A 14,040-nucleotide genomic window follows, 5' to 3' on the forward strand; every position below is an offset into this window, starting at 1 on the left:
CTTTTACACTCTGCTCATTCTGGAAATCTAAGACCTAGCAAAACAATTTCTTTCTACTTGTTTTCCTATTTTGTGAAATTTTGAAAAGGCATAAAGTAAACCAGCTCACCATAAATATTTATACTTCTTATTCATTGCTATAAATAGTATGTGGTCCAGGCCTCAAAGAGCTTATAGTTTAGTAGAGGACATACAAAAGTAAAATAGATTATTACAGTACAGTGTGAGATTAAGCATTTCCTAACCTCAGTGATAAAACAACATTTATTTAGTACTTACTGTTTTCCAAGTACTCTTTTAAGTATTTTACATGAATTATTGATTTCCAACTTAATTGTTTTGTGATCTGACACCTGTGTCTATATGCTAGTGATCCTTTGAAATTTGCTGAGACTTATTTTATGGCCCAGTATGTGGTCAATTTTTCTAAATTTTTGTGAACAGTTGTGGGCACAGTGTTACAGTGCAGTATCCATTAGATCAAGAAGGTTTTTGGGTGTTTTTTTGTTTTTTGTGGAGGTTTTTTTTGGTATACAGTATATAGATATATCCATTAGCTTTAGATTTTGAAATATACCTTTAAGTTTTCTATTATATTACTGATTTTTCTATCTGCTTTATCTGTCAGTACTCAGGTATATGAAAATTTTCTCATGATTGTGATTTTGTGTATTTTCTTTGGATGTCTGTCAGTTTTTTCTTTGTATAGTTTAAGACTATATTGTTATAACATTTAAAATGGTTATACTTCCTGGTAAGTTGAGCTATTTATCATTATGCAGTACTTCTTTTTATCTCTAGTAATGCTTTTGTCATAAAGATTATTTGTCTTACTGCTATTGTAGATACCCCAATCTCTTTTCCTTGTACATATTTTCTCTTTATTGCTTTTTAAACAAGAAAATTTTTGGATTCTAGTTTTTTATTCCATGGTAATCTTTGTATTTTAACCAAATCACTTGATCCATTTATGCTTTCATATTATAGTTGTGTTTATTTCTACCATTTTACTTTGTTTTTTTCTGGTCATTTCTCTTCTCTAGATTTCTTTTTCTCTTCTTTCTTGCTTTCCTTTGGATTGAGGATTTTTTTTTTTCCTCTCATTCCATTTTTTCCTTTACTAATTTGGAAGCTGTAAGTCACTCTTTTTTATTTTTTTAAATTTTACTTTATAATAGAAAATTGTAAATGCTTAATTTTTCAAAATCCAAAGTTCAGCAGTGTATTTCCTCTCTTCTTAAATAATATAAGACCTTACAGCTCTGTAACTCCAGTCGACCCCCTGCCAACTTCTGGGCTACTATGGTTGCATATTTTAGTTGTATCTTACTTTTCTTTAATACCAAAAGATATTAACATTATACAGTCAACGTATGTTTAGATTTACCTACATATTTATCAATTTCTTTGTTCAATAACTTTCTTACATCTCAGACTTCCATTTAGTGTCTTTTCTGAAGAACATATTTTAGAGTTTCACACAGTAAGATCTGTTGGTGGCAAATTTTGTTTGAAAATGTAGAAATCTAGTTTGACAGAATCTGCTTTCCATTTTTTATTTTGAGACACCAGTGTCAGTCTAATCATTCTTTTGAAGGTAATATTTCTTCTCTTTCTGATTGCTTTTAAGATATTAAATTTGTCTTTTGTGTTCAGCATTTGTACTATAATATGAATTTCTTTTTATTTATCATTTGCATTTGCTAGGACTCTTGAGTCTATGAATTGCATTTTTTTCTGTTCTGGAAATTTTTCAGTCTTTATCTCTTCAAATATTGCCTTTGCTCAGTTCTCTTTTTCTTTTCTTCTTTAACTCCAATTAAAATTTTACTATACTGTCCTTGTTCTCTCCTCTGTTTTCATTTAACGTCTCTTTCCTATTTTCCTTATCTTTTTCACGTTATGTGTAATTCTGGATAAATCTTCTGACCTATCTTTCAGGTAACTAATTATCTCTTCACTTTTGTCTAGTCTACCTATCCAGTTAATTAATTTTCATTATTAAATTTTTCTAGTGTTTCTGTTTTGTTCTTTTGAAAATGCTCTTGGTTATTTCAGGGATGAGGGGTACTAAATTACTTTATTTGAAATAATGGTATAAGTGAAAGGACTTAGTGGGTGTTTTGAAGCAGCTTATTTAAAAAGCAACGATAAACCCAATATACATGTACTGCTCTTGGTTATTTTTAATATGTCACTTGTGATTTGCTTCAAGCACAACTTATTTTATATTCTATATCTTAGTATTCCAATATCTGAAATCTCTGTCTAATTTTACTGTCTTGTGTTTCTGCTGGTTATTGTTCATAGTGCTTTATTTCCTTGTATGTTTTGTGATTTTTAATATATTCATTTTTTATAGTTTTATGTTTTACTGTGAGCTCCTATTGTCTTTTTTTTAAGATTTATTTTATTTATTTCTCCCCCAACCCCCATTTCCCACATTGTCTGCTCTCCTTGTCCATTCATTCTGTTTTAGCTCCTATTTTCTTGAACTTTACATATGAGAACTCTTTGAAGCCTGGAATGGAAGTGGGTTTCTCCAAAGAAGATTTGTGTCACTTTTGCCAGCCACCTGGGGGCACTGCCAGTTTGGACCATCCAGGCAGTATGAATTTTGGCTGAAAATTCATGTGTAAATTGCTTGGTGGTTACAAATTCTTAGACAAAGTTTTCCTCCTTCACTTATTGCCAACATTCAAGATGGACAATTTTTCTTACAGTTCCCTGGGGAAGCAAGTTTGTTTTAGTTTATGCTGACTTAGGTGTCCCAGCTTTATAGTAGTTCTCCTAATAAACTTCCCCCATTAAGCATGCCCTATACCTTGTATCTCTTGAATTGTTGAAAACTAATGATCAAATTAACTATGCTCACCACCTGTTCCTGAGGTAAAATTCAACTTTAGTGCTGTCTCTCTCTGGTTTCCCACTTCACTTGTGTTTTGGTCTGACTGTTTCTTACTTTCTTGTCAGTTCATTTCTGTGCATTGGAAATTTTAAAATATTGTATCCTGCATTTTTTATTGTTTTCAGTAAAATTACTGGAATATTCATGAGTATTCAAATATTCATATGAATATGAAATCAACCATAATATCAGAAATAAAAGGCTATGACTATTTTTAAATGATCTTTTAAATGCTCTTTTGCTTGTAATCCTCACAGAAGAATTTTTATAATCTTAATCATTAAAATAAGTTCTACAACTGCTTTTTTGAAGAAATGTTCTTCTTGGTCTTATTAGATTTGGAAATGCTACCTACCAAAACCCCATTGTAGAGTCAAAGTTAAAAACCCTAAGAATCTCTGCAGTAAAAACAAACAAAAAATACTTAATTTTGTTTATCCAGCATTTCCCCCAATTTCCCCCAAGTAATAGTCATCAATATCCTACAAAACGAGAGTTTACAGAACAATTTGAGAAAACCCCACCCCACTCCACCCCACCTAGAAAACTCTTAAGCAGGCCTGAGTCTTCCTTCTAGAACCAAACTTCCTTTTCCTAATATGTTATATTTGCTGATGTACTCAGGGATCCTACGGTTTCATCTAAATTCTACTTGTTTGCTTTTTATGAAAATAAGATGTTTCCAGGGACTAACCCTGCTTAAGAAATGGGTGTAATGTTGACCACAAGTCATATCTCAGAGACCTTGTTTTACCAGTGAACTTTTTCATCACTCTTCTCTACTGAATTGCTGCCTTGGTGTCCTTGGGACCATGAATCTCAATACTCATCAGTTCCACCCAACCAAGATTCATCAAACCACCCATTTTTATGTAACAACTCTTTAAACAGCTACTTTATACCCACCTTTTTTTTTTTTTTTACAACCAGGAATATTTACACTCAGGGCCTTTTGTCACTCTCCTCACCTATATCCTAACCATGTCAGAAGTCACCAGTGACTGCTTGTGAGCCTGTGCACCTGAAATAAGAAATAGGCCTAGAGCTGCAGGTTGCCAAAGAGTTACCTCCTGAGAGCCTCCATGTTGCTCAAATGTGGCCACTCTTTAAGCCAAACTCAGCATGGAAATGCATTGCCTTCTCCCCCGCGTGGGACATGATTCCTGGGGATGAGCCTCCCTGGTACCGAGGGGTTACTATGAAGTACCAGCTGCTGATGTAACTAGAAAACAACCTTGAATAAAAGGGTCAACTCAGACCAGCAGAATATCTCAGCCTATATGTATTATCAGGTGTTAAAAATGCTTTTTGACATTGAATAAAAGGGGGAAATGGAAAGGACAAATGAATTTATATGGCTAAGAGTCTCCAAAAAAGAGTCAGGAGGTCATCAGAGGAGTCACCTTTATGCACACCTCAGCAGGGTCCCAGAGACAGTTAAAGTAGACACAAGCCCAGGTATTGGTTCTTCTGAGGGCTACAGAGACCCACAGGCTCTATGGTCATGGCAGATGGAGTTCAGTGCCATGTCAGGTGGCCCTACTTTGGAGTTTGTGTTCCTGAGTGTGATGGAGCTGGACTCAGATGTGATCTTGTTCACGAGCCTCCACTGTTACTTTTACTGGACCTGTGGTTGGCTCTGGGGTTTGGTATATACTCAGGGGACCTGAATCTCTGGACTGTCCATGTGATAGCCAGGCCCTAAGTCTCAACAGACTTGCAACTCCTACCCTCTAGTTTATTGGACTTACCCCAGCCAGCTAACAGGGAGGTGAAAAAGGTCAACCACCATACCAGGGAGCCAAGAGAGCCTACAACTGCAAGCAGGAGAATTGCATCCATCATCCAAATGGAATCTAAGTCCCCTCTCGATATAGAGGTGGAGTGGACCTAACCACCCCAGGGTCCATAGGATGGAGGAATAGAGTATGGATTAGAGTGGACTTGCTGATATTCTATTCTGGAACTATTGTGAGTAGTAATGGAGGAAAATGTAGCATTGATGGGGGAGGGTGGCCACAGTAACTGCTGAGGGTAGGGAGAGGGAAGAGGAGATGTGATGGAGGGGCGTTTTGGGGACTTTGAGTTGTCCTGGATGGTACTACATCCAGTTGTTGGACATTGTCTGTCCTGCCATGGCCCGCTGGGTGGACTGGGGGAGAGTGTGGGCTATAGTGTTGACCATTGTCCATGTGATGCAACAGTAGTCAGCGATGTGTTCACCAAGTGCAATGAATGTCCCATGATGATGGAGGAGGTTGATATGGGAGAAGTGGGGTGGGAGGTGGGGGGTGTATGGGGACCTCATATTTTTTTAATGTAACATTAAAAATAAATAAATAAAGACCAAAAAAAAAGTCACCAGTGGCCTCTTAATCAGTTTCTTCACTTTTTCAGTCTTCATTTTTCTAAATTTATTGAAACATTCAACACTGCTGGCCATTCCCTTTTTGTTTGTTTTTTATCCAATTCTTTTTATTAACATTTATTTAATTTTTTATTAGAGCAGTTATAGGTTTACAGAAAAATCATGCAGAAAATATAGTTTCCATACACTTTCCCACATATAAACACAATTAACCTTATTACCTTTCACTATTGGCACTTTTGTTACAATTGAAGAAGCAGTACTGTATTAGTCAGCCAGAGGGGTGCTGATGCAAAATACCAGAAATTGGTTTGTTTTTATAAAGGGTACTTATTTGGGGTAGGAGCTTACAGATACCAGACCATAAAACATAAGTTACTTCCCTCACGAAAGTCTTATTGGAGTAAGATGGCTGCTGACATCTGCAAGGGTTCAGGCTTCCTGCGTTCCTACGTTCCTGGGGCTTGCTTTTCTATGGCTTCAAGGTTCCTTCCTTCCTGGGGCTGGCTTCTCTTTCCTGTGTGCTGACTTCCCAGGGCTCCAATTTAAGTGTTCAGGATCAAACTCCAACATCAAAACTTCAACATTAAAAGCCCTCAACTCTGTTCTTCACCATGCTTTTTTATCTGTGAGTCCCCACCCTTTGGTGGCCCTAATCATAACTCAGTTGTGCCCAGGCACAGATCAGATTACAAGCATAATCCAATATTTCTTTTTGGAATTCATCAATTATATCAAACCGCTATAAGGACTATTATAATTATATTATTATAATTATATTATAATTATAATATAAACTATTGTCCATAGATTATATTAGGGTTCACTCTTTCTGTTGTACATTCCATTCTGGTAACATATACACAAACTAAAATTAATAGTTTTATCCACTTTTAAGTTTACAATTCAGTGGTGTTAAGTATATTCATTATGTTGTACTACCATCACTACCATCCATTACCACAACTTTTCCATAACTCCAACAGAAACTGTACCAAGTAAGCATTAACTCCCCATTCCTTATCCCCACTCCTGCTGATAGCAACTTGTATTCTAATTTCTGATTATATGAAGTTGCACATTCTAGTCATTTCATATCCATGAGAGCAAACAGTATTTGTCTTTTTGTGTATGACTTATTTTACTCAACATTGATATCTTTTAAGCTTCATCCACATTCTCATATGTGCCACAACTTCATTTTTTATGGCTAAATAATATTCCGTTGTATGCATAACACATTTTGTTTTTTTTCATTTCCATTTATATACACTTGGGTTGCTTCTACCTTTTGGCAATTGTGAGTAATGCCTCTATGAACATTGGTACAAATATCTGTTTGAGTCCCTGCTTTTAATTCTTTGGGGCATATACCTAGAAGTGGGAAGTGCCAGATCATTTGATAATTCTATACATAAATTTCTGAGGAACCACCAAACTGTTTTCCACAGTGGCTGCACAATTTTATATTCCAACTAATAATGTACAAGAGTCCCCTATTTCTCCACATCCTCATCAGCATTTATTTTGTTTTGTTTTTAACAAATCAGTTTTATTGATACATATTAATAAAGCATAAAGTTCATCCAAAGTATACAATCAATGGTATTTGGTATAATTACCATTGTGCATTTATTACTTCAATCATTATTAGAGCCTTTTCATTATTCAATAATAATAATAATCAGGAAAATTCTTCACTTCTCTGTCTTTCTCTGTCCTCACCTCTCAATCACTCTATGTGTTTTTTTTAATAGTAGCCATTCTAGTGAGTGTGAAATGGCAGCTCATTGTGATTTTGATTTTCATCTCCCTAATGGTTAATGATGTTGAGCATCTTTTCCTACATTTATTGGCCACTTGTATATATTCTTTTGAGAAATGTCAAAAGAAGATTATACAAATACCTATTTTATAATTGGGTTGTTTGTCTTTTTGTTGTAGTGTTGTAGGAGTTCTGTATATTAAACCCTAATCATATATATGATTTCCAAATATTTTCTCCCATTCTGTAGTTTTTTTTTTTCATTTTTTTGATAATGACTTCTGATACACAAAAGTTATCAATTTTGATAAGTCCCACTTACCTATTTTTTCTTTTGTTGCTTATACTTTTAGTATAAAGTCTAAGAAACCCTTGCCTATTACAATGTCCTGAAGATATTTCCCTAAGTTTTCTTCTGGGAGTTTTATAGTTTCAGTGTTTATATTTAAGGTTTTTAATCTTTTTTGAGTTAATATTTTTTGAAGGACCTTGAGAGGTCCTTATTATTTCTAGACAAAAAAAAGAGAGAAATGTCAACCAGAATTTAGAACATAGTCCAGTATCTCAAAATGCTAAAATCACAATAATGATGAATTTTTTAAAAAAATTTTTATCGAAGTATATCATTCATACATGAACACACATAAACAATAACTGTATAGTAAAACTGCAAACCTACAAAATAAACATATATAACGTCACACAGTGGTCTCATATATCACCCCTCCACCAACCCTTTGCATTGGTGTGAAACATTTGTTACAAACTAAGCAAGAACATCATCAAAATATTACTACCAAATATATTCCTTGGTATATTTCACCCCCCCCAACCCATAGTATTTTTTTTATGTATTTTTGTTACAGATACTGTGAACTTGCAAAACAATCATACACGATTCCATTTATAAACCAATTCCATTTATATAATACTGTAATGTGTTACTATCAATGCTATCCATCTCCACACTTTTACAGTCAAGTTAATTAAAACTTCTTTGTACATTAAGCATCCATAGTTCTTCTCAAGCCTCCTATTATCTCCTTATAACCTATACTCTAGGTTTTAATTTCATGTGTTTATTACTTGTATTTAGTTCATATTAATGAGACCATGCAATATTTGTCCTTTTGTGTCTGGCTTACTTCACTTAGTATAATGTCTTCAAGACTTATCCATGTTATCACATATGTCCCAATTTCATTTCTTCTTATTGCAGCATAGTATTCCGTCATACATATATACCACATTTTGTTTATCCATTCATTGATGGGTGGACACTTGAGTTGTTTCCATCTTTTGGCAATTGTGAACAACATCACTATGAACATTGGTGTGAAGATATCTGTTTGTGTCATAGTTTTTAGTTCTTCTGGATATATTCCTAGTAGAGGAATTGCTGGATCGTATGGCAGTTCTATATTCAGCTTCCTGAGGAACTGCCAAACTGTCTTCCACAGAGGCTGCACCATTTTACACTCCCACCAACAGTGAAGGTGTGTTGCTATTTCTCCACATCCTCTCCAGCACTTATTGTTGTCTGTTTTTTAATTAATGGCCATTCTTTGTGGTGCTAGATGATATCTCATTGTTGTTTTAATTTGCATTTCCCTAATAGCTAGTGATATGGAACATTTTCTCATATTCTTTTTGACCATTTGTATTTCCTCTTTGGAGAAATGTCTATTTAAATCTTTTCCCCGTTTTTTAATTGGATTGCTTGTTCTTTTATTGTTGAGTTGTATGCTCTCTTTATATAGAATGGAAATCAAACCCTTATCGGATAAGTGGCTTCCAAATATTTTCTCCCATCGACTGGGCTGCCTTTTCACCTTCTTGATGAAGTCCTTTGAATCACAGAAATGTTTACGTTTAAGGAGGTCCCATTTATCCATGTTTCCTTTTGTTGCTTGTGCTTTTGGTGTAAAGTTTAAGAATCCATCACCTACCACCAGGTCTTGAAGATGTTTCCCTACGTTTTCTTCTAGGAGTTTTATTATACTTCCTTTTATATTTAGGTCTTTGATCCATTTTGAGTTAATTTTTGTATAAGGTGTGAGGTAGGGGTCTTCTTTCTTTCTTTCGGCTATGGATATCCAGTTCTCACAACACCATTTGTTGAATAAACTGTTCTGCCGCAACTGGGAGGCCCTGACAGGCTTGTCAAAAAATAAGAAAGTCAACTGTAAGTGCAAAAAAATCATGAACATTTCAGATACCAATAATATCCAGCTTTAGGAAAAATTGTATTAAAAATTCCTGCTCATTATATGAATAAAAATATGAATTGTGTGTAAATAATACTAATTCTTATATATGTGACCATTTGAAGAAAATTGAGAACAGTTTTGAAAGAAATAAAATAAGAGAATAAAAAAAAATCACTTGGCCATAGATGTAAGGGTCTGTTTCTGAACCATCAGTTTGGTTCCATTGGTTTATATGTCTGTCTTTATGCCAATACCATGCTGTTGTTACCACTGTTGCTAGGTAATATGATTTAACGTCTGGAAGTGAGGGTCCTCCAACTTCATTTTTCCTTTTTAAGATGTTTCAGGCTATTCAGTTCCTCTTACCCTTCCAGATATATTTGATAATTGTGTTTTCCATTTGCTTTAAAAATGCTGGTGGAATTTTTTAATTGGGATTGCACTGAATCTGTTTATCAATTTGGATAGAATCGACATCTTAATGATATTTAGTCTTCCAATCCATGAACATGGAATGTTCTTTCAATTATTTAGGTCTTTTTTTTTTATTTCTTTTAGCAATGCCTTATAGATTTCTGAATACAAGTGTTTTACATCCTTGGTTAAGTTTATTCTTAAATATTTTATTCTTTTTGTTGCTATTGTAAATGGAATTTTTTTCCTGACTTCTTGCTCAGATTGTGCATTATTAGTGTATAGAAACACCACTGATTTTTGCGTATTGATCTTGTATCCTGACACTCTACTGGAATCATTTATCAGCTCTAGCAGCTTTGTTGTAGTGCTTATATTTAAGTTTTTAAGTCTTTTTGAGTTGATTTTTGTATATGGTTTGAGGTAGGCGTCTCCTTACCTTCCTTTCCATATGGATATCCCATTTTCCCAGTACCATTTCGCCATACCCGTTTCCCTTAACATCTATGATACAATTCTCTCCTAATTCTCCTTCCCCAAATTGCTTTTCCCTTATTCCCTCTACCCATAAATATATCTTTCTGAAGTTTCTGGTCCTCAACTCCTTTTTCTCATTATTTTCTCTTTACTTGCATTTATTCCTTTATTCATTAGCTTATTCATTTAGCCAATAAATAGTTATTCATGTGATGGATTAATTTTTACTATCATTAATTAATTTTAGTATAATATAATAAGTTCTTTATTATCTCTTAGTTTTTTTTTTTAATTGGGTCTGAGAATGAGAGCTATTGGAGAATGATTCCTTATTGCAGAGATTGATCTTGTAACCCAGTACATAACCTTTTGTAATGGAAAAAAATTTTATACAAGTGCAGATGAATACTATATTGAACCCCCATATACCCATCAGCTTCAACAATTATCAACTCATCGCCAGTCTCTGTTCATCTACACCACCTACTTATCCCCACCTCGGATTATTTTTAAGCAAAGCTGAGACAGTATAAAAGTTTACTCATAGATATTTCATTATGCATTTCTGAAATATGCAGATTCTTTTTTAACATAATCACAAGAGCAATACCACTCTCCAGAATTAACAAAAAAAATCCTTAACACTGTCTAGTCAATATTACATTTCTTGATTGTCTCATAAGTATTTTTGTTGTTTTGTGCGCATCAGGATCTAAATAAGGACCATATATTGTAATTGTTTGGTTTGTGCTTTATTTTCCTTTTAATCTATAGGTTTCCCCTCCATCTTTCTTTTTGCCCCCTTCACAACTTATTTATTGAGGAGATGGGTTATTTGTCCTATAGAATATCCCACAGTGTATGTTGTGCTAACTAGAACCCCATGGTCTGATTAGCATACTTCTCTGTCCCTTCTATTTCCTGTAAATTGGTAGTTCTATCTAGAAGCTTGATCAGATTCAGATTTTTTTTTTGACAAATGCACTTCTTCATAGATGATGGTGTGTTCTCTCTGTGTGTGAAGGACACATCTTTTGATGTTAATGCCTGGATCCATTAATTCATTAGGGGCTGCATAATTATAATATTCAAATTCTATTTTCATTTAGTAATGAGAGTATATCTACAAAGAAAAACTTCCCTCATCAACAACTTAGTTTAGAGGTATAGTTTTTATAGGAAAGGCAGGATAAGTGTGTGATTCTAGGATCTTCCAAATATTGATTTTTAATCTAGCGGTTTGGTCCAGAATGCGAGGTATGTTCATTATATAAAATGTGTTAATTTTGTCTTCTCTGGCCTTCCTAATTTTTATCAATATGATATGTTAGTTTCTAAGAGCAATATGTTAAAAAATCTGTCATGTCTGTAAACTTGTCTATTTGTTTTTAGAATTTCTAAAAATTTTTATTCATATATTTGAGGTTGTTTTGTTAGAAATTATCTTTATCATTAAATAATAAATTTATCTCTAATCATTCTTTTTGCCCTAGAATTTACTTTATCTGGTTTAATATTGCTACTCTCTCTGAAAAAAAAAAAGTGTATTTTAGACTCCATGAAGTATACTAGTTAAATATATTAAAGCCCCCTCCAAAAATATTTTGGGGGAATTATACTGCTTTTAACAGTCTTTGTAGAATAGAAAACTAAACATAGCTGCTTATTAATAGTATGTGAAAGAGGTATCTTCCACAAATATATTTTTAGCTTATTTCTAAAACAGTGTGCTTAAGCTTTTCTCAGACTTACCTAACTATATCCTAGCAGCAATTTGGAATGAAAGTAAAAACCCTATGTGACAACAAAGAATACTACATTTTGGCTTCCATATGTTTTTGATTTCTGATAAACATCTTAATAATGCTCATTTGTATTTGTTTTGTTTAAGGATTGTTCAAGTTTAGAAGAATATAACATTGCTGCAGCATTACTCCCTTTGACCAGTGCTTTCTATAGGGTAAGTTTCAATGGTCTATATGTAAACTCACTGTAATTTATATAAATGTATTCAATTTGATTTATAATGAAACTACAAGAATCCCATCCTCTTTTTTTAGATATAAAATTTAACTGAAGTATATCATTCATATATCAACATACATTAAAAAATTAGTATATAATGAAAGTTGTGAATTTACAAAACAAACAAACATGGATATCATTATACAGGACTCCCATACATTACCCCACCAACAATACCTTGCATTGTTGTAAAACATTTGTTACAAATTCTGGAAGAGCATCATCAAAGTATTACTAATAGCTCATATCTTTTATTTGGTGTATTTTCCCCCAACCCACCTGATTATTAACACTCGGTATTAGTACTATATATTTCTTATAGTTAATGGGAGAACATTCTCATATTTGGTCTGTTAACCACACACAGTCCATCTTCCACCACTGAATTCCCTGTGTTACACAGTCCCATGCTTTGTGCAATCCATTCAAAGTGTACACTCTGTGGCTCTCATTTTCATCATAGAGTTGTGCTGTGATCACCTCAGTCAATTTTAGAACTCCTCATTCCCTATCACTACCCCTGCCCCAAGGAACTTGTATTCTAATTTCTGACTACATGAAGTTGCATATTCAGTTTTTTTTCCATATTCATGAAAGCAAACAATATTTATCCTTTTGGTCATGCTTATTTCCCACAACATAATGTCCTCAGGATTCATCCATGTTGTCATTTTCATCCCGATTTCATTTCTTCTTACAGCTGAGTAGTATTCCACTGTACGTATTTGCCACATTTTATTTATCTGTTCATCAGTTGATGGACACTTGAGCTGGTTCCTTATCTTAAAAATTGTAAATAATGCTGCTATGAACATTGGTGTGCAAATGTCAGTTCATGTCCTTGCTTTCAGTTCTTCTGAATATATTCCTAGTAACAGGATTTCTGGACCATACGGCATGTCTATTCACTTCTTGAAGTACTACCCAACTGTTTTCCACAGAGGCTGCACCATTCTACACCCCCACCAACAGTGAAGGATGTTCCTGTTTCTTCACATCCTCTCCAGCACTTGTAGTTTTCTCGTTTTTTTTTTAATAATGGCTTTCCTATACATGGTATCTAATTGTAGTTTTGATCTGCATTTCCCTAATAGCTAGTGTGCTGATAATTTTTTCATGTGTTTTATTATCCATTTGTACTTCCTCTTTGGAAAAAATGTCCATTCAAGTGTTTTGTCCATTTTATAAATGGATTAAATGTCTTTTTGTCATTGAATTGGATGATCTATATAACATAGGTGTCAAACCTTTATTGGATAAGTGGTTTCCAAATATTTGCTCACATTGTGTAAGCTGCTTTTTTACTTTCTTGGCTAAGTCCTCTGAAGAACAAAGTTTTTAATTTCGAGGAGATCCTCTTTATTTATTTTTTCTTTCATTGCTCATGCTTTGGATGCAAGGGTTAGGGAACTTAATACCTACACAGATCTTGAAGGTGTTTCCCTACATTTTCTTCTAGGAGTTTTATGGTATAGTTTTTATATTTAGATCTTTGATCCATTTTGAATAAGTTTTTATATAAGGTATGAGATCAGGGTCTTCTCTCTTTCTTTTGGATATGGCTATCCAGTTGTCCCAGCATCATTTGTTGAATAGACAGACTGTCTGGCCTAGCTGAGTGGGCTTGGCAGCTTTGTCAAAAATCACTTGACTCTAGATGTGAGAATATATTTCTGAGTTCATAATTCAGTTAGTCAGTCTTTCTTTTTCTTTCTTTCTTTTTTTTTTTTTAAATACCAGGGCCAGGAATTGAACCTGGGACCTCTTATGTGGAAAGCCAATGCTCAACCACTGAGCCACATTGGCTCCCTCAATATGTCTTTCTTTATGCCAGCACCATACTATTTTTACCACTGTGTCTCAGTAATATGCT

At 34.0% G+C, this 14,040-nt stretch overlaps 1 protein-coding gene across 5 annotated transcripts in view; it reads left to right on the forward strand.

Annotated features, from left to right (window-relative positions):
* SBF2 (SET binding factor 2) overlaps positions 1-14,040 on the forward strand; it is a 685,940-nt gene that overhangs the window by 493,860 nt on the left and 178,040 nt on the right. For all 5 annotated transcript variants that reach the window (XM_058305757.2, XM_058305758.1, XM_058305761.1 and 2 more), the window contains one exon: positions 12,034-12,102. In XM_058305757.2, coding sequence (XP_058161740.1) covers positions 12,034-12,102 — 69 coding nt within the window. The remainder of the gene's footprint in view (positions 1-12,033; positions 12,103-14,040) is intronic.

The sequence above is a fragment of the Dasypus novemcinctus genome, chromosome 10 (assembly GCF_030445035.2).
Source record: "Dasypus novemcinctus isolate mDasNov1 chromosome 10, mDasNov1.1.hap2, whole genome shotgun sequence".
Classification (NCBI taxonomy): domain Eukaryota; kingdom Metazoa; phylum Chordata; class Mammalia; order Cingulata; family Dasypodidae; genus Dasypus; species Dasypus novemcinctus.